The sequence below is a fragment of the Sminthopsis crassicaudata genome, chromosome 1 (genome assembly GCF_048593235.1).
Source record: "Sminthopsis crassicaudata isolate SCR6 chromosome 1, ASM4859323v1, whole genome shotgun sequence".
In the NCBI taxonomy this organism is placed as follows: Eukaryota; Metazoa; Chordata; class Mammalia; order Dasyuromorphia; family Dasyuridae; genus Sminthopsis; species Sminthopsis crassicaudata.
The window spans coordinates 54,222,707-54,245,373 of NC_133617.1; the positions used below are offsets into that span (position 1 = coordinate 54,222,707).

The following is a 22,667-nucleotide window of genomic DNA, read 5'->3' on the forward strand; positions in this document are numbered from 1 at the left end:
ATCAGGTGTTAGTTAAGGATAAAAGGCCTTTCATAAGGAAATAGATTAAAAATGGGACTGCAGTTTGAGTTCCAATCTTCTACAACCCCTGAAGAAATTTACCCAAAGAGGATGCTTCATATATTCCATTGGAAGAGAAGTATCCTCTTCAGTGATTGGGAACAGGTTTTCAATATTAATCTCTGGGAGAAGTCACACTGATTCTTTGAAGGAAGTGGTCCTGGAAGGAATACTATGGGTAACTTTGTTACTCAACTATTTTTGATTGCTAAGTGCCAGAACTCTGAACTTGAAACAAGGTACTAACTAAACCTCAAACTATATTTTAATTTCCTTTGTTCGAGATTCCTGCAAATGTTAACTCAAATAGTCTTAGCTACATGGAAGCAAGACATTTTGGAAGGCATATGAGAACTTTTGTCATTTTGGACATTTCTCTCATTAAGCCAAAAGTAGCTTGGATATTAATTTAATTGTTTCTGGCCAGATGAGTTCCATACTAATATTTTTTCTTCAACAACTACAACATATATTTTGAATTCCTGCTCCCCAGAGGAAAAGACATTGTGTTGTAAATTATCTTGATCTGCATTTAGGTTGAAATATATTAATTCCATTAGAAAAGTTAATATTCAAGTTAAGATATACAAAAATATCAAGTATAGGATTGATTTTCTACTTAGGCCTTTGTAATATAAATTATAAAAATATTAATTTTGCACAAGCTTATGTTCAGGGCTGAAGGAACAAAAGCGCGGTCTATCCCATATCACCACCTGCAATGTATTTGACAAAAATTCCTTGTTTCCATAGTGTTCTTTTCTGAATAGTTAGAGATGATCATCTGGAGACCAAAGAAAACTGCCACAGCACTTTACTAGTTCAATAAAGATTAAAAAAAAACAACAACAAAAAACCTGTGAGAGTTAACTAGTCTAGGAAGGACAAGGGGGAGAGGAGGGAAGTGGGTTGTAGTTTCGTTGAAAAACAAATAAATGGGTAGATAGGTGGGTGATTGAATGAATGAATAAAATTATTCTAACTTCTACTGAATAGGAATGCACAAGTTCATTTAGGAGGCTATGAAGTGACTACAGGCTCAAAGCCATATATATTTTTTTAATATGTTAACTTTGCTTCACTCTGGCATTCAAAGCCTTCAACAAGCTACTATTTTAACTTTTCCTTTCATATTACACAACAACATAAATATGTGGATAATAGACCCCTGGCCCTACATTCATAGCTTCAACAAGTCACTCTGATGCAATTTGGGTACTTTGGACTTTTGTGAAAACACTGGGTATATGAATCATGGTTATAGCTAACTTCCAAAGCTGTTCTCAGTCACACTCTTGGCCCTGTATCTGAGCTTTTTTCTGGTTTGGGTTTAGAGAAGAGTTATAAATATAACCAGGCGGAATGAGCTAAAGGCCAATGGCCACATTCAACTCGTTCTGGTTCATTTAGGGAAAAAAGTAGCAATGGTTAAAAGTCTGCCAGCTGCTGATTTGTAAATTATATATCCCTAATCCATCATATTATCTTAATATTATATAACTAAGGAATGAAATCAAACACCTCCCTCCAAAAAAAGTTGTCCAAAATGTAGAGAATGAAGAGGACATTACTGAATTAATTAGTTTGATTTTCCTCAAAGGGTAAAGCAATCTACTTGTGAAGTTCATTCAATGTTAGGTAACACAAGAAAAATAAGCCTTATAAAGAAATATATAACCCAAAATTGAGGCTCAATTTCTTCTCCAAAATGTCTGACAATGTCATCAAGAAGTCAAAAGGAATGGCAACAATAAACATCTCACAAACAGATACCTAGAAATTAAAAAAACACTTAAAGCAAATACTTTAATGGATCAACACTCAAAATAGTCAAGAAGTATTAATAATAGTTCACACTTATATAGAGATGCTAGGCTTGCATTAAAAGCAACTAGATGGCAAAGCGGACAGATCTGGAGTCTGGAAGATCTCAGTTCAAATCAGACTCCAGACACTTATTAGTGTGTTCTTTAGGGTAAACCACTCAACCTTTCTGGACCTTGGTTTCATCATCTGTAAAATGGGAGGTAATGATAGCACTTGCATCATAGGGTTATTATAAGGATCAAATAAAATAACTGAAAACTTTAAAGCATTATATAACTATTACCTAATATTATCCTCTCAAAAGCCTTCTGAGATTAGTGCTATTATCCCCATTTTAGAGATAGAAGAAATGGAGGTTTATGATAAAAAGCTAAAAACTGATACACATTAAACAATTTTTCCAGAATTCTCCAAGATCTTGACAATAAGAAAAAAATTCACCCCATTATTTCCTCCAGCAACTGTTTTCACTTTTTGTCTTGCTTTTTTTCTGAGGAGAAATTTACAGGAAACTTGCTTGCTATTATACTGTAGCAGGTTTTTTTCCTTTTTTATTTGACTGACATTCAAATACAGGTGATCATGACCTGACTATACTTCTTATAAGTGAAACTGTATGGCTTTTTGGGAAGACAGAAACACACACAGGAAATATTGAAATCTTACTAAAGCAAACAGTGGTTCCAGCTGGAACTGATCACTTACCTTTCGAATTTGATTGGTAGTCAGCATAATTACATCAGTTCCTTCATGAAAGCACTGAGAAGCAGCTAGATAACCAACTCGCTGTTTATTTAGAAAAACAGAAGCATTAAATTTTTTGCCACCATTCCTGCCTTTCTTGGAACTCAAGCTCTTGCTCTAGGAGCATCAGTCCCAAGAAAAACAAAATCTGTAATTGTAAAAGAACTACAGGCTAGATACCTGGGGAACTGTCAACTCTGGCTGGCAAGACAACAGAACATTTGTTTAACATTGCTACCTGGTACTTCAGAGTTTTAGAATGGTAGTGATTTTAAAATACTACATGTCATGTAGTAGGGCCTTGCCTAAAACTGACACAGAAGATCAATTACCCAAAGATCAATAATCCACTTGGTTGTTCATTCTTCCCACTTCCACTAATTTCATCTTTGCAATCAGTGACTTTTTTAAACTTAGTATTACAATCTACTATCAGCTTTTGACTGGCTAGCTCCTATAGTGTATCAAGTATGCATCCTAAACTGTATACTTGTGAATATTATAATTATATTATAAACTAAATTATATTATAAACTAAATATATTTCTAATTTTGCAGAATACAATATACATTTTTTAAGTAAGAGTGAACAGAAGGCAGGACAAATATGGTTTGTAAAGCTACTGAGATCAAAAGTGAATCTGGTGGTAAAAACAGGTGGTAAAAGCAGGAAGTCACAAGGAATAGCATTTCCTCTATAGGCACTAACCACAGCTTTATGCTCACTGGGGTTCCACAATATCAGAAATAAGTTAAATTTGGCCTAAGACAGAAAGTAGGCAAATATCAATAAAATAATTGTCAGTGTTTACTAAGAACAGGGAGAATTATTTGAAATTTGAAGTAGTTTAGTCAACTGCATTTCTTGTGGGTGTCAAACCTTGCTAAAGACTACAATTCTCTACTTCTGGATAAGCAACATTCAAAAGATCCAATTCAGAACTTTCTGGTCAAATGGAAAATACCCCCATTCCCAATTTGTCTCACCTGGTCCTTGTTATCATGTCCCAATACTCAGTTCCCTTTCTCTAAACTTTCGCTGGGTGGGATTCCTAGTAAAGAAGAAAGGGAAGGTAGGAGCAGTGTCCTTTCCTCTTCCCGTGTTTATTTTAGAGACTCAATAGGCAGCACCCTTCTCTCACTTCCAATTTTACTCCTCCAACACAAGATTTAAGGGTTTTAGAGGAAATTTCTAAATGGATTCTTCCCCAACAACAAAAAGAGGTTGAGCATCTCTGTACTGGGCTTTGACATGCTGATAGAGATTGCCATATTTAAAAATAAACACAATGGCCTCTTACCTTAAATGTAAACTTAGAAGCACTCATTACTTCAATAATGTTGAAAGCAGCCCAGCTGATGTCATATCCCAACATCTGTAACTGTTAGGAAATAGAGTAAGATACCATAACTTTATAAATCCTTCTTAATGACCCCTGAACTCTAAAAAGGAGTAAGGAAAGTAGAAACATTAAGAATGAGATTTATAGATTTGGAGGAAGGCCACATTAGGACTGTATATTCTGTATGTGTGCACATTTAAAGGCTTAATATTTGCTTAAAGTTTGACAAAAAAATTATCCAAAAGATAATGTACTTAGGCACAAGAGTATTACACTTTATATATGCATTAGTGTGATGAAATTCTACACTATAACCATTCATTCTCTAGGGTCTGAAGGATCATGTAGAAGGATGTACCTTGTATTTTGACAGAGAATACTAACACTTTATGAGTTGCTACCCATCCATCCCCATTAATTATTCAACTGCTATTATTCTGATGATGGACACAGCCTGTTTATCTCCAACCTTTCCAGTTTTGTAGCCTCTGACAGAGCATATGGTCTGCCTAAACTGCTTTCAAGAATATAAGAGAGTCAGCTAGGTGGCTCAGTGAATAGAGCATTAGCTCTGAAGTCAAGAGGACTTGAGTTCAAATCTGGTCTCAGACACTTTATACTTCCTAGCTATGTGACCTAAGTGACTCAGGCAAGTCACTTAACCCCAATTGCCTCAGGAAAAAAAAAGAATATAAGAATAGAAATTTATAGAAATAAGGGTCATTCTTCAATTGATGAATGGTCAAAGAATATTTATTAATAGGCACTTTTTGGATAAAATAGTAAAACCTATCAACAATCATATTTTTACATAAAATCATTTTTATAATCATTTAAAAAATGCTCTAACTCCCTGTTGATAGAGAAATACAAATTAAAACAACTTTGAATTACTACCCTACCCCTATCGGATTGACTGTATGACAGAAAAAGAAAATGAGTAAAGTTGGAAGGGAAATGAGAAAAAAGTGAGATACTAATTCACTCTTGATGAAACTGTAGACTAATTTGACCATTCTGGTAAGCAATTGTAACTATGCCCAAAGAACTATAAAATCATGCTATACCATATCCTTTGATCACAATATTACTAACAGATCTATATCCCAAAGATTTTAAAAAACAAAAGAAAAGGACCTATATGTACAAAAATATTTATAGCAGCTCTTTTAGTGATGGCAAAGAATTGAAATCAATTGGAAAATGGCTGAACAAGTTGTTATGTATGATTGTGACAAAATACATTGTGCAGGACACTAGGAAAAACCTGGGAAGACTTACTGGCACTTATGCAAAGTGAAATGAACAGAATTGGAAGAACATTGTATATAATAATAGTAATATTATATGATGGTCAACTGTGAATGGCTTAAGTTGTTCTCAGCAATACAATGATCCAAAACAATTCCAAAGAACTTTTGATGAAAAAATGCTATCCATCTCCAGATTAAAAACTGATGTCATCTGAATACATATCAACACATATTTTTTTCCTTTATTTTTCTTGGGTTGGCTATTTTGTTCACAATATGTCTATCATTGAAATTTTTTTTGCATAACTGCACATGCATAACCTATATCAAATTGCTTGTTTTCTCAATGAGGCAAGAAAAAGAGAGTGAGAATTTAGAACTTAAATTTTTTTTTAAAAAACTAATGTTAAGGGGCAGCTAGTTGGTGTAGTGAATAGAGCACCAGCCCTGAAGTCAGGAAGGCCTGAGTTCAAATCTGCCCTCGGACACTTAACACAAGTGAACCTGGCTGTGTGAACCTGGGCAAATCACTTAGCCCCAATTGCCTCAGCAAAAATAAAAAAAAAAACATAAAAAACCCTGATGTTAAAAACTGTTTTTACATATATTTGGGGGAAACAACAAAATAGTAAATTAAAAAAACAAACTTAATATTAAATTTAAAAAAGAAGAAAAGAATAGAAAGATCCTCTCCAAGCCAGGTGTTATGAGTTAGTGAACAAACATGATATGGTCCCAAATAAAAGAAGCTTTTCATATCAAGCTTCTTTGGAAATGTGGGAGATCTATAGTCACTAGATCTATATTTTAGAATTTTTTTGATGTAGTGATCAAGTGTTGCTGAATGTTTCCTCTTCTTTTTCTCTATTTTTTTCCCATCAAAAATATTATTTGTTAAATGGGATGAATCTGGGAAGGAGGATAAATTTCTGAATTAGAAAAAGCAGTAAAAGGCTAGGATATATTTCATAGGGCATATGTAGGAGCTATAATAAATTTAAAATAATTTAAAACCCATTTAAAATAATAATCATACAATGAAATGTAATTCACAAATCACTGTACTTACATAGGTAAGCTTGCAGACTGCATTTGCTTTTACTGCAATATTGTCTTGCTTCAATTCTTGTTTGATTTCATCAATACACTGAGATATATATTTGGCCTGAAAAACAAAACAAAACAGAAGACACTTTAAAGACCTGCAATTCAACTGATGTGGTATTCCCTTCAAGAGAGTCATTCATCCATGATTTCCCATTCCCTAGGACCTTTATCAATCCTCCCATAAATCCTCCAAGAATGATTTTTCCAATTTGCGGGAAAACTTTCTTGAATTATCATGAGATTTTATATTAAACAGTGGAACACAGAGGTTGACCATTAACTGTCCCTCAACCAGGTCATAAAACCAACAATGCTTATATAAAAATGCATTACATTTAGGGTCTGTTCCCTATGCTGTATTTGGCATGTGAGGAACTAAGCTCAGTTCTATCATTTACGATATGACAAGCATTTAATCTCAGTAGGTAGATATCAGGCTAGCTGACCATTTCTTAATTTTCAGACCTAAACCACTTACTAGTTATGTGAGCTCAAGTACTTCATCTATAAAAGTAGAGGTTGGACTAAATAGCTTTTAATGTCTCTTTCAGCTCTAAATCTATGAGCTTATGAACTCTTGAGTGATTGTGGATTTCATTTAGGAAGTTTAAATAGCGAAGGAAAAAACTTTTCAAAATAATGGACATTTTTCACTCATAGAAATTTTTTTTCTGTTTCAATATAAGAAGGCCAAGAAAATGCTCTCCCTTCCAAAGAAAAAGGCTGGTACTCTTAAGATAGTTCTATATAGAGCCACAAACCAAGTGACCCTTTGACAAAGGTTACTCTTTTTCAAGGATAAATTCTGGTTAATAGACCAATGAATCACATTTTTAGAACATTTTCCTCATAAAGAAAAAAATGATCAGAATCAGAATCAAATTCAAGACAAAGGATTATTTAATTATGTCCCAGAATAACTTTTTCAGCTTCTCTCTCTTTTTCACAAGCTCCATACATACATACATACATATACACACACATACCTATTTACTTAGATTTAAAATTAATTTTATAATTATACATTTTTTGATAGTATATATGCATGAGTAATTTTTTTTATAACATCCCTTGTATTCATTTTTCCAGATTTTCCCCTCCCTCCCTCTACTCCCTCTCCTAGATGACAGGCAATCTCATACATTTTACATGTGTTACAGTATAACCTAGATATAATATATGTGTTTTACTTAGATTTTTAAAGTTTAATTTTTTTTTAACATTTAGAGGGTATTTCCTCTTTAAAAATTCTCTAAGTAGGTAATTTAAATACTATGATGTTTATTTTATAGTTAGATACAAAGAAGTTAAGCAACTTCTCCTTGTTTATATTGTTACTAAATGTTAGAACCCAGCTATGAATCCAGGTCTGGTACCAAATTTGGACATTTTCCTACTATTCCATGCTGTTTCTGGTGGCAAAATTTTCTCATTCTTCTTAACTGTGTTAACTTGCTAAAAATGAACAAAGACAAAAGCTAAGAACAAACTCTTCATCTAGTTCTTCCTTCTATAGGCAGACCTGCAAATAAATCAACTACTGAAGACTGTCCAGTTATGATATAAGTAAAATATTTTTGTTGTGACTTAGTTATTTAAGTTATGTTATGTGTTTCTACAACAATTTTACCAAACATTTGAAAAATAAAACAGCCTCTGAAATACTGCCAAGAAGAAAGGTTGCTAGGGTGATGGTGGAAGGTGAGACCGCCTAGCACATACTTTATAGTATCTTTCCAGTTTAGCAGTGACTTTCAATTTAGAAAGCCCAGGAAACTCAAGATCAGAGAAAGGCATATTAGATCAGGCTCAGGAAATTACATGGCTTTTAAAATTTCTGTCACTATCCTGTTTCCGGATGTCTAAGTTCATGGACTTTGAACTTTGAAAGCTACGGATACCAAAAAATAAATAAATAAATAAATAAATTCAAAGGACATAAAAGAAAAAAAGGAACCTTATATAGATTAAAAAAAAAAAGGGGGGGGGGCAGAATCTTTGAACAGAAAAAAGAGAATGCTGGAGCTGGAAGGTTTCTTAGAGAGGATTTATTCCAAACCTCTCATATTAAATATGAAGAAAATTAAACTCAGAAGGAAAGTGAATTGCCTAAAGTTATACAAGTAAGTAGAAAAGACAAAACTAAAATGTAGGCTTGCCTCCTAACCCAGGGCTCCCTTCTATTTTCTGGAGTGTCTTCTCAAATGAACACTTTCAATAATATAAATCTATACTGTTCTAAGAGAAACCTGGAACACTCTGGAACACAACTACCTTCCAGGCCTCTTCTCCATTACTAGAAGTACCTTTGCTCACATCCCTGGACACTGCTGACCAAAAGGAAGAGAAGATAAACTTCCTGTTAAATACATCCTATACTTCTCACTCATTCCATCACTCAGGAATCATATTTTCCTTTAAAGTTTATTGTGTATTTAGTGTTTTCAGGGATATATATCTACATGCCTATACACACACACACATGCTAAAGTCTTCTCAATCTCTTTGGCCTCCTAATTCCTCAAACTCTGAAGTTATTATCTCAAAATTATATCTCAAAAGCCAAATTCATTACAACTCATGGACAGAATCAGCTACATCCAGAAAAGGAACACTGGGAAATGAGTGTAAACTGTGAGCATTTTTTTTGTTTGTTTTTCTTCCCAGATTATTTTTTTATCTTCTGAATACAATTCTTCCTTTGCAGCAATAACAACAACAAAATTCGATTCTGCACATATATATTGTACCTAGGATATACTATAAGATATTTAATATGTATGGGAATGCCTGCCATCTAGGGGAGGGGGTGGAGGGAAGGAGGGGAAAAATTCGGAACAGAAGGGAGTACAAGGGATAATGTTGGAAAAAAAAAAAAAATTACCTATGCATATGTACTGTCAAAAAAATGTTATAATTATAAAAATTAATAAAACAAAATAAATTTTATTAAAATAAAACAAACAAACAGTGAAACAATTTTTCACCCAAGACAACTCAGAAAGTGAACAGGACCCAGTAAGATCAGGAGTGAAACAAGGTTGCCCACTATCACCATTACTATTCAATATAGTACTAGAAACGCTAGCCTCGGCAATAAGAGCCGAGAAAGAGATTCAAGGAATTAGAGTAGGAAATGAGGAAATCAAACTATCACTTTTTGCAGATGACATGATGGTATACTTAGAGAACCCCAAAGACTCTGCTAAAAAGCTACTAGAAATAATTCAAAATTTCAGCAAAGTGGCAGGATACAAAATAAATCCACATAAATCCTCAGCATTTTTATATATCACTAACAAAATGCAACAGCAAGAGATACAAAGAGAAATTCCATTCCAAACAAATGTTGAGAGTATAAAGTATTTGGGAATCCATCTACCAAAGAAAAGTCAGGAATTATATGAGAAAAATTACAAAACACTTGCCACAAAAATAAAATCAGATTTAAATAATTGGAAAGACATTCAGTGCTCTTGGATAGGCCGAGCGAATATAATAAAGATGACAATACTCCCCAAACTAATCTATTTATTTAGTGCTATACCAATCAGACTCCCAAGAAACTATTTCAATGACCTAGAAAAAATAACAACAAAATTCATATGGAAGAATAAAAGGTCGAAAATTGCAAGGGAACTAATGAAAAAAAACTCAGAGGAAGGTAGTCTAAGTGTACCTGATCTAAAGCTATATTATATAGCAGCAGTCACCAAAACCATTTTGTACTGGCTACGAAATAGACCGGTAGATCAGTGGAACAGATTAGATACAAAGGACAAAAAAGGGTACATCTATAGCAATCTAATCTTTGACAAACCCAAAGATACCAACATTAGGGATAAAAATTCATTATTTGGAAAAAACTGTTGGGAAAACTGGAAATTAGTATGGCAGAAATTAGATATGGATCCACACTTAACACCATATACCAAGATAAGATCAAAATGGGTCCATGACTTAGGCATAAAGAGGGAGATAATAAATAGATTAGAGGAACAGAGGATAGTCTACCTCTCAGACTTGTGGAGGAGGAAGGAATTTATGACCAGAGGAGAACTACAGATCATTATCGATCACAAAATAGAAGATTTTGATTACATCAAACTAAAAAGTTTCTGTACAAATAATACTAATGCAAACAAGATTAGAAGGGAAGTAACAAATTGGGAAAATATTTTTAAAAACAAAGGTTCTGACAAAGGTCTCATTTCCAAAATATATAGAGAACTGACCCTAATTTATAAGAAACCGAACCATTCTCCAATTGATAAATGGTCAAAGGATATGAACAGACAATTCTCAGATGAAGAAATTGAAACTATATTCACTCACATGAAAGAGTGTTCCAAATCACTATTGATCAGAGAAATGCAAATTAAGACAACTCTGAGATACCACTACACACCGGTCAGATTGGCTAAGATGACAGGAACAAATAATGATGATTGTTGGAGGGGAGGTGGGAAAACTGGGACACTGATGCATTGTTGGTGGAGTTGCAAAAGAATCCAGCCATTCTGGAGAGCAATTTGGAACTATGCCCAAAAAGCTATCAAACTGTGCATACCCTTTGACCCAGCAGTGCTGCCATAGGGATTATATCCCAAAGAAATACTAAAGAGCGGAAAGAGACATATATGTGCCAAAATGTTTGTGGCAGCTCTTTTTGTTGTAGCTAGAAACTGGAAGATGAATGGATGTCCATCAATCGGAGAATGGTTGGGTAAATTATGGTATATGAAGGTTATGGAATATTATTGCTCTGTGAGAAATGACCAGCAGGAGGAATACAGAGAGGCCTGGAGAGACTTACATCAACTGATGCTGAGTGAAATGAATAGAACCAGATCTCTGTACACTTCAACAACAATACTGTATGAGGATGTATTCTGATGGAAGTGGAAATCTTCAACATAAAGAAGAGCCAACTCACTTCCAGTTGATCAATGATGGACAGAGGTAGCTACACCCAGAGAAGAAACACTGGGAAGTGAATGTAAATTGTTAGCACTAATATCTGTCTGCCCAGGTTACATGTACCTTCGGAATCTAATGCTTATTGTGCAACAAGAAAATGATATTCACACACATGTATTGTATCTAGGTTATATTGTAACACATGTAAAATATATGGGATTGCCTGTCATCGGGGAGAGGGAATAGAGGGAGGGGGGGATAATTTGGAAAAATGAATACAAGGGATAATATTATAAATATATATATATAATAAAAAAAAAAAGAAAGTGAACAGGAAAGATCTGTCTTGTCTGGGTGAAAGTGCAGCACAGTCCAATGAAGGCCTCAGTAGACCAGGAGCAGCAAGCTCGAGGAGCCACTGAATCAGCAGGGGCAGCAGCTGCTTCCAGAATTCTTAGCTAGCTCCCAGAGCTTCAGGGGCTGGAACAACTGGTCAGGAGATTACAAGGGTCTCTTTCCTAACACGGAGGCAGGACTCTGTACTGTAGTTTTGCCCATCAGAGTCACGGATCTGGGTGGCAGTCCCAGAAAGAGGAACTTCTGACTATAGTGGAGCAGGAACCCTCCTCACAGTTCCAGGATGGGGAAAAAGTACTTGTGATCTCTCTCAGACCAGACCACACAGATCATCTCACCTTGAAAGAACTGAAAACTTATAGGTCCCTAGAAAGGCTTTCTGAAAACAGTTGCACAAAAAATCTGAAACTTGGGACAACACATCTTCCGCCGTGGAAACTTGTTTTATGGAGAACTCACAGAGGGCAAAGATTCACAGAATACTGAGTGGTCAGAAAAAGTGATATAAGGACACTCTTATGGTCTCTTAATTTTAGAATAGATTGTACAACATGAGACACACTGGCACAGAACTGCCTAGTATGGTGTGACCTCATAAGAGAAGGTGATGTAGTCTGTAAGCAAAGCAGAATAGAATTAGCCCAAAGGAAATGCGAAATATGCAAAATTAGAGAAGCTACCCCCAGTGTTCATATGGACTTTTATGTCCGACCTGTGGCAGAGCATTCTGAACTCATATTGGTCAGCTGCAGTTGAAAACATCGTAACTTGATTCTAACATAGTGAAGTTATTTTAGTTATCTTCAAAAACAAAAGACACTAACAACAATAACAATAAGTAATATAGTAATACAGTTTTTGACAAACCCAAAGACTCCAGCTTCTGGATAAGAACTCACAATTTGACAAAAATTGCTGAGAAAATTAGAATACAATATGGCAAAAACTAGGCACATATTTAACCTATAGCAGATTGTTTGCTAGATTGGGGAAGGGAGAAAGAAAAATGAATGTTGAAAACTATTGACCATTTGGAAAAATAAAATAAATACTATTGAGGAAAAAAATAGATCTAGGAAAGATAATTTAAAAATTATTGGACTAACTGAAAGCCATGATTTCAAAAAGCCTAGACATTATCTTTTAATTTAAAAATCAAATCAAAAAAAAAAAAATGAGAAAAAAATAAAATGCAAGAAAACAACAAAAAAAAGAGTGAAAATGCTATGTTATGATCCACGCTCAGTTCCCACAGACCTCTCTCTGGGTGTAGATGGCTCTCTTCGTCACAATTTCTTTGGAACTGGCCTGAATCATCTCACTGTTGAAAAGAGCAACATCCATCAAAATTGATCATCGCATGATTTTGTTTTTGCCATGTATAATGATCTCCTGGTTCTGCTCATTTAATTGAACATCAGTTCATGCAATTTATCCAGGCCTCTCTGAAATCATCCTGCTGATCGTTTCTTATACAACAACAATATTCCATAATATTCACATACCATAACTTTTTCTGCCATTCTCCAACTGATGGGCATCCAGTTTTCAGTTCCTTGCCACTACAAAGAGGGCTGCCACAAACATTTTTGCACATGTGGATCCCTTTCCCTCCTTTAAGATTTCTTTGGGATATAAGCCCAGTAGAAACACTGCAGGATCAAAGGGTAATGCACAGTTTGATAATCCTTTTGGGCATAGTTCCAAATTGCTCTTCAGAATGGTGTATCCGTTCACAATTCCACCAACAATATATTAAGTGTTCCAGTTTTCACAATCCCCTCCAACATTCATCAAAAAGGTACTGACTAACATCTCACACTCTAATATCAAGATATGATTCAAAATAGGTATATCACCTAGAAAGGTAAGAAAATTGGGAGACCAAGAAACAGTCCAGAGAAGGGAAGAATTTATGACCAAACCAAATTTATGACCATCTCTTTTTAGAGATGAAGAAGATTGTGAAATGCAAAATGGATAATTTTGATTACAATGAATTAAAAAGGTTTTGCACAAAGCCAATAAAACCCAGATTAGAAAGGAAGCAAAAAGCAAGGAAACAATTTTTACAACTAGTCTTTCTGATAAAGATCTTATTACTAAAACATACAGAAAATAGAGTCAAATTTATAAGAATACAAGTCATTCCCCAATGGATAAATGGTCAAAGGATATTAACAGGCAGTTTTCAGATAAAGAAATTAAAGCTATTTATAGTCATGAAAAAAATGCTCTAAATCATTACCAATTAGAGATAAGGTAATTATCAAGGAAAAGAAAACTGATCTGGTATTCTAGAACCAGAGGGTAAAATAGAAAGAATCCACTGATCAATTCCTGAAAGAGATCCCAAAATGAAGACTCCCAGGAGTATTATAGACAAGTTCCAGGTTAAAGAAAAAATAATGCAAGCAGCCAGAAATAAACAATTCAAATATCATGTGGGAGTTAAGAGGGAGTAAGTGAATCTTATTCTCACCAGAACTGGCTCAAAGAGGAATTAATATACACATTCAATTTGGTATAGAAATCTAGTTTATCTTATAGGAAAGTTGGAGGGGAAGGGGATAAGAGAAGGAGAGGAGGTGGAATAAAAAGGGAGGACAGATTGGAGAAGGCAGTAATCAGAAGGAAAACATTTTTGAATAGGGGCAGGGTGAAAGAAGGGAGAAAATAGAAAAGGGGGGGTAAATACAACTAGCAATAATAAATGTGAAAAAATTTGAAACAAGTTTCTCTGATAAAGGCCTCATTTCTCAAACATATAGAAAACTTATAAATTTATAAACTTAATTTGTAAAAATCAGTCATTCTCCAAATTAATACATGATCACAAGATATGAAGTTTTCAAATGAAGTAATCAAATGCAAATAAAAGCAATTTTAAGGTACTATTTTATACCTATTAGACTGGCTAATAGAACAGAAAAGGAAAATGGCAAATATTGAGGGGATGTGAGGGAAAAAAAGACAATCTTGCACTGTTAGGACTTAATGAACTGATCCAACCATTCTATTGAACAATTTGAAAATTATGCTCAAAGAGCCATAAAACTATATAAAACCATTTACCTAGCAATGACTACTAGATCTATATTCCAAAAGAGATTTAAAAAAAAAAAAAAAAAAGGAAAAAGACCTATTTATACAGTTATTTATAGCAACTATTTTCTGATGGTAAAGAATTGGAAATTGAGGGGATCCTCAGCAATTGGGAAATGGCTGAACAAGTTATAATATGTAATTATGATGGAATACTATTGTGCTCTAAAGAAATAATGAGTAGAATGTTCTCAGAAAAACCTCAGAAAGATTTCCATGAGGTGATACAAAGTGAAATGTGCTGTGTTCAAAGTGATAGCTGTAAATGACTTAACTATTCTCAGCAATATAATGATCCAAAACAACTCTGAAGGATTTTTGATGAAAAATGCTATCTATCCCCAGAAAAAGAACTGATGATGCCTGAATACCAATTGAAGCACACTTTTATTTTTACTTTATTTTTCTTGAGGATTTTTTTTGAGGGGAGTGTCTATGTTTTCCTTCATAACATGACTACTATGGAAATGTTTTGCAAAACTATGCATCTATATCAAAATTTCTTGCATTCTCAGTGAGGGAGGGTGGGGAGGGAAAAAGGGAGAAAATCTGGAATTCAAAGTTTTAAAAACTAATGTTTTAAATTATTTTTACATGTAACTGGGGAAAAACAAAATACTAAATAAATGAAAAATGTAAAAAAAAAAAAAAAAAAGGAGGAGGAGGAGGAGGAGAAGAAGAAGAAGAAAAGAAAAAGAAATTCCTTTTATTCTTCCTTGAGAGAATATAATACCCAGTGGAAAGAAAGTAGGATTGAGAGTTCAAACCCTGGCTCTAGTTCTTACCACTTGTATCATTTCATCAGAGAGCGGTTTCTGAATATAAACTAGATAAACTTCTAAGATGCCTTTTACTTTCTTATCCACATATCCCAGAAATATATGTGCTAGGCATATGTGTCTAGCAATGCATCCATCTTATAAATAGGCATTTAAAAATGCATTCTGAATTAAATTTGCTAAGAATTTTTTAACACAATAGCTTTATCCAACTTGAAATTTAATTCTGGACATAAGAAATAGATTAATTTGGGTTCTATCATTATTGACATTTTCCTCATCATCAAAATAACTATACCAAGTCTCCTCTATGTTTCTTTCAAAATATGTCCAAGTGACACTCACATGGTTTCTATCATGGGATTTTATGACTAAATTCAAAATGTCTTTAGTCTTATTTTCAATTAGAAAAGCAAACCTAAAAGGAACACAAATGGACTATAAACCAAAGTCAAGAACAAGGACAACACTGATCTGGGTTTTAAGAATAACACAAACTTGATTCTGAAGGACAGAATGAAAACAATTATATGGAAATGAAATCATTTACAGAAAAACCCAACCAATCACTGTGAACTAATTATATGACAACAGGACTTTGCAAAGGAGGGTGGGAATAGTTAATTTCATACCAGTAGCAACCCCAGTAATCTAGGATCATCACAATCAAGACAAAGCACAGAATAAGGAAGTACTCTGAGAAGCCATCTTATTCCAGTCATTACTTGAACAAAAATTGCACTACATGTCCAATAGGTTGTAATCCAACCTTTGCCTGAAGATTTCCCAGTAAGGAAGGAAATAAAACAATACCCTTTTGAACAGGGGTTCTCAATTTACAGCCGGCTGAGGACGTTTATGCGGCCCACCGGGTTATGGCAAATGGGCTGAGGGGCCGAGACAGAGCGTGAGCTTTTGTTTTTACTCTAGTCCTGCCCTCCCACAGTCAGAGGGACAGTGAACTAGGGCCCCTATTTAAAAAGCTTGAGGTCTACTGCTCTTGAATGACTCTTTCATAGGAAAATTTCCAAGGCATCAAACTTAAAATTTTTCTTTCTAAAAATTTTTGTCCACCATTGTTCTAATCTCTACTTTCTGGAGCAAACTACAGCAAATCTAACCCTTCATTCATCCTGACAATCCTTCAAATATTTGAAGATAGCTATCATTTCTTTACCCTAAATCTTCTCTTCCCCAGGCTAAACATCCAAAGTTCCTTCAAATGGTCCCGATATGGTATGAACTTAAGGTTCTTCACAATTTTGGTAGTTTCCCTTTGGACACTCCACTTTGTCAATGTCCTAGCACTCAGGCCTGAATACGATACTTTAGGTGTAATTTGAGGTCTAGGTAAAGTAGAGATATAGGAGGCCTATTATCTTTCTATTTCAGGATATTTTCCCTGTTTCCTATTTCAGTATATTATGCTTCTCTCTCAGTACTCAAAAATCTCTCTGGCTTTATTGGATGCCTTGTTATAACACTGACTCATATAGAGCCTACAGTTTACTGAAATTCCAAAAAGCTTTTTCCAACAAACTTGTCTAGTCACACCTTGCCCATCTTTTAAGTGTGGTGCAGTGATAGGGACTGGACCTGTGATTTCAGATTTCACTGAAATTCCCAAATGAGGACTCTCACTACCCAAGCTGCTCAGTACTTTCTTGCCAACTTTTTCCTTTATTAGAATATAAGCTCCTTGGAGGTAGGAAATATCTATTTCCAGACTTTGCACATATTGAGTGCTTACTAAAGTAGTGCTTAGAATACTTAAGAAGCTAAATGACTTGACCAGGGTCACACATCCTAGTATGTTTCAAAGGCAGGATTTGAAATCAGGTCTTTCTTGTCTCCTAGGTCAGCTGGCTATTGATTGATGTGGATGAGGCATTCACATATAACAAAGTGTCTTTTAATTGTTAAAATTCAATTTTTGAACTTAACTGTAAGATTTTACATTTATCCACAAATTCAGACTTATCTTTTAGAGAAATCATTTTGGCAGATGTGTGGAAGAAAGGTCTGCAATCAAGAAGGCCAGCTAAAAGGACATTGCCACAGTCCAGATAAGAGGCAGTGAGGGTTCTAAGTTAAAGTAGTAGCCATTTGTTATAGAATCAAATATACTTGGCAATTGATTAGAAATGTGGAGTGACACATTTGGTATATGCAAGATATATACAAAGCAGATACAAAGTAATCTTGGAAGGAAAGAAAAGCCTAGAAGCAGAAAGGATCAAGGTCTTATTCAGATATCTGATCCTATTACATTAAATTCAACTAATCTGCTTTTCCAGTACAGATTGGGACCACAAAACTCTATATAATGAACACAACCTGATTTACAACATTTAAAAGACAGAAAAATTAAGAATGCCATTGCAGGATGGTGAGAAAAGAAACTAATATATAAAGGAAAAGGGAATAAGAGAAAGGAGTAGGAAAATAGTCTAATACTAATAAGTTAACAAAATTTCTGAGATTTAATTTAACCCCATCATTTTACAAATGAGGAAACCAAGGTCTAAAAAGTTAAAGCCCAAGATCACAGAGGTTCAATTAGACAAGGAACCAGAAACCAAACTTTTGTCCTCAGACTTAAAATATAGTATTCTTTCCACAATACCACACTGAAATTTAATTAAGATTATATTCTAGTTTGGGCTGCGAACTTGAAATTTATTTCTTTTTATGTTATCCTCTGAAAAGCTGATTTGTCTGAACACAGTATTCCTACACAAACTTCTACTAACATCCTTTTAAAAGGGATGATCTTAGCAGCCTCCCATAATAGAAACTGTTTCTGGGGTAAACAGCAATGGTAATAAGGACTGGATAGAATGTCTGGGCAGAAATTCCCTGCCAGTGCTCTAGAATCTTAACTTCTAAAATGTATACAAGCAACAGAAGGAAAACGTAACTTCTAAAATTCCAGAGTTCTTTTAGCAGGACAATAATTCACTGAATATTTTATAATCAGTAGCAGCTCTGTGGAACAAATGTCACAGTACCCTTTCAACATGCATCAAGTTCCTCAATACTGACTAAAGATATCAAAACTAATCTTCAACAGTAATCTTCTATATAACTGGTGTCTTCCAGTTGTACACAAAATTCAATCTAACAAGATTTTTATTGAGGGTCTAATTCAAGTCATAATATAATGCTAGGGAAAGAGGTAAAAATAAAGATTTTAAAAAACACCTATTTTTACTTTGAAGGAGTTTCCAATCCAGTGGGGGAGATAAAGCATGAATAAAAATACAAAAAATACAAAGTAGAAAGTCCTCTTCTCAGTAATGAGGGGATTCAAGACAATTCTAATAGATTTGGGATTGAAAATGCTATCCACATCCAGAGAGAGAACTAAAAAGAGCCTGAATGTGGATCAAAGTATAGTCATCTTTTTTTTGTTTGTTTACTTTTTTCTTTCTCGTGGTCTTTTCCCTTTTGGTCTGATTTTTCTTGTATGTGACAAATATAGAAATATATTTAAAAGAATTGCACATAAACAGGATCGGATAACTTGCTGTCTTGAAGAGAGGCGTAAGGAAAGGAGGGACAACACAAAATCTTATAAAAAGAGATGTTAGAAACTATCTTTAAGTGTATTTGGAAAAATAAAATACCATTGAAGAGGGATAAAAGCAGATTGTGCTAAGTGCATAAAAGGAAGGAAAAAAAAGTAATAGGAGTTCAAAGGTGGAAAAAACTTCCAACCAGAATCTTGGTTTTAAATGATTTAAGATCCAACTCTCTTATTAGGAGAGGGGGAGAAAGAAGGGAAGAGAACAAGCATTTGTTAATCATCTAAGTCACTGTGCTAAGTGCTCTACAAATATTATTTCATTCTGTGAGGGGGGTATTATTATTATCTCCACTTTGCAGCTAAGGAATTATTTGTGTGTGTGTGTGTGTGTGTGTGTGTGTGTGTGTGTGTGTGTGTGTGTGTGTATGTGTTTAAGCAAAGTCAATAAAAACAAATTCACCCATTTGCAAGACCCATAAAATATGTCTCATTCTGAATGTTGAGTCATGATCCAGTTCTCTGGAATCATGAGAGGTCACTGCATTAATCAAATTTTTGAAGTTTTTAAAAGATGTCTTGGGACAACTAGGCAGCATAGTGGACAGAGTCTGATCCTCGAGTCAGGAAGACTTAATTCAAATCCAGCATAAGATATTTACTAGCTGTATGATCTTGGACAAGTCACTTAATCCTATTTGCCTCAGTTTCCTCATCTGTAAAATTAGCTGGAGAAGGAAATGAAAAAATAAAAAAGGAAAACCACTCCCAGTGTCTTTGAGATCATTTAGAGTTGAGCATAACTAAAAATGAATGGATAATAAAAGATGTCTTATTTTACAATGTTGAACATATAAATTTTTTCGCTAGTTTTTTCTCAATTCACTTTTTAAAAAATTTAAATTTTATTTATAAACAAAAATTTGCTTTCTTGCTATCCCACTTCCATATCCCAATCAATAAAGCAAGAAAAACAAACAAACAAAAAAATAACCCTTTTATAAACATGTAGTTTAAGCAAAAGAAACTCCCATATTGGCAATGGCTATACAAAAAAAATGTCAATCTGCATGTGAATAAATATCACTTGTAGCAAAGAAATGAGTAGCAGTATGAGTACTCTGGAATCTTAGGGTGGCACTATGTTGAACAAGATTCCTAATTCTACAACACTGTTATTGTATAAGGAAATAAGGATAAGGAAATGTGGTTTTGTTCATTTCACTCTGTATCAGTTCATATAAATCTCAGCTTCTCCAAACTCTCATTTCTTATAGCACGAAAATATTGCATCACACATTCATATACCATAATTTGTTCAGTCATTCACCAACTTATGGGCATCCTCTCAATTTTCAATTCCTTACCTCTTGTAAATGAGCTATAATTTTGTACATTTTTCATATTTTGTTTTGCTTACAACTTATACCTCCTTTAATCAACCCTCATTCTCCCTTCTCCCTTTCCCTAGTTCCCTTCTAAATAAAATGTATTTCTGTACCCAATTATGTATGTGTATATTGTTTCCTCCTTTGACCTGTTCATATGAGAATTAAGTGTCACTCCTCATATCTTACTCTTTATTTATAGATTTCTACTTGTGTACTTCAGTTTTGAGAATTTTCTCTATTCTTTTTTTTTCCCTGTGTGTTCCTCTTCCTTTCTTTATCCATTCTTTATCCATTTTAAGATAATCAAAAAATGACAGAATCATTCTAGGCCCTCTATGACCCTAATGATGACAGATTTCTGGAGTAACTTGTCCATATTTAGTTCTTTTTAAAAATGTTTCCTTTTATTCCTATATTTCCATTTTAAAATTTCTATGCAGCGTTAGTTTTTTCATCAGGAATTCTTGGAAGTTCTCAATTTCATTAAAGATAAATTTCCTCCCCCTGTTTTTTGTTATACTTGACTTTAACATCATTTTAGTCCTCTACAAGAACAGAGGACAACCACCAACCAACCATTTCCCTTCCGTGTAGGATTATGGATTATATTCAGTTTTGCTTGCTAAATTATTCTTGAATATAGGCTTATATATTTTGTCTTTTGGAATGTCATAATCACAGTTTACTACATTGTATCTAATTATTACTATAGCTCCTCTATACTTGAATCTTTCTAGCTGCTAGCAATAACTTTTTTTTTTTAAGCTAGAAACTCTCAATTTTGGATGTTTTTGAAAGTATTAATTGGAAGGGGGGAAGAAACCAATGGATTCTTTCTATTTCTACTTTGCCCTCTGATTCTAAGAGATATGGCCAATTTTCTCTAGAGAGAGAGAGAGAGAGAGAGAGAGAGAAAGAGAGAGAGAGAGAGAGAGTATGTCTGGGTTCTTGGTCACAGAGTTCATATACTTTAAAATCTTAAACTATCTTTGATCTATTTTCCACTTGTTTTTTGCTATGAGCTATTTTTTTCAATTAAGAGATTTTTAATATTTCTTGTAGTTATGGAGTTATTAGCTCCTGTTTGGTCAATTCTAATTTTCAGGAAGTTTGTTGCTTGGAGTAATGTTTTTGTACCTCTTGTACCAAGGTGTTAACTTCTTTTTCCAATTGTGTTTCCCATAATTCTCATTTCTTTTCCCATTTCCCCCTCTAGTACTCTAGTTTATAAATGCATCTTTCAAACTCTTTATCAATCTGAACTTCTGTCTGAGCCGTTTTTTCTTTGAGGATTTGCCTGCAGATGTTTTTGGAATCGTTATCTTCTTCTGGATTTATGTCTTATGTATCTCATTCATACTAACTGCTTTCTGCAATGAGACTTTCTATCTGCATACTCTTTCACCCTACTTCATATGTTTGGATTTGATGAAAGAGGCAGGCTCATAATTTCTGGAGGAAATGTTTAGACTGAACGTGGACCCTTTAAGGTTCAGCTGCTGGTTTTTTAAGGTTTTAAGTGTTGATATTCCACCTCAGGCTAGGGACAGGTAATTATATATTCAAAGTGATTATGGTTGGAGTTTGGTCATTCACACCCTAGTTTGAGCTCTCCAAGTGCCTGATTTGAGTTTTAGTCTAAGTATACCTGTGAGCTTAGTCTGATTGGAGTTCTAATAGAAAGATTGCTCAATAGACTCAATCATCATCAGTCCACTAAAAGCTCAAGTGATAGCTATTACTATTAACACCTTTTTGGTCTGGGATTCTTGCCCTTACTACAGGTTTCATAATGGTCTGGAGGTTGAACTGAAACCAACTTCACTCCTGGGGTCGGACACCACAGAACAACCACTTGCTTCTAAACCTAGTCCTAGCTTAATATATAGTTTAAGGCCTATGTCTACTTCTTACCCTGGTATATAGATCTTAAGTGCAAATATTCTCCTCAAACTCAGCAAGCTACAAGATTGGCCTTTGCTCTGGCAACTTGCACAAGGTTAGGACTCTCTGTGCTGGATCTAGGACATGTTCTTATACCCTGGCACACTGTTTCTCTCTGTTCTGCAATACATCACACAGCTCTTCCTGGCCAGACTTATCCACCCTGACTCCCAGCCCTCAGCAAAGGTCTATATCTTCAGCGTCAAGCTGAAAACAAGAGTCATTTTGGCCCCCTGGCATTTCTAGGTCAGGTATGTTTTCTTTTCCTTTTTTTAAATATAATTTTACACTTACTACCTATGTGACTCTGA

General features: G+C 34.4%; 1 protein-coding gene across 1 annotated transcript in view; it reads right to left on the reverse strand.

Annotated features, from left to right (window-relative positions):
* The window catches only part of AP3D1 (adaptor related protein complex 3 subunit delta 1), a 145,185-nt gene that overhangs the window by 67,926 nt on the left and 54,592 nt on the right, over nucleotides 1-22,667 (reverse strand). Inside the window, exons 2-4 of the mRNA XM_074303843.1 lie at nucleotides 6,297-6,392; nucleotides 3,933-4,013; nucleotides 2,593-2,673 (exon numbers count right to left, since the gene is read on the reverse strand). Coding sequence (XP_074159944.1) covers nucleotides 2,593-2,673; nucleotides 3,933-4,013; nucleotides 6,297-6,392 — 258 coding nt within the window. The remainder of the gene's footprint in view (nucleotides 1-2,592; nucleotides 2,674-3,932; nucleotides 4,014-6,296; nucleotides 6,393-22,667) is intronic.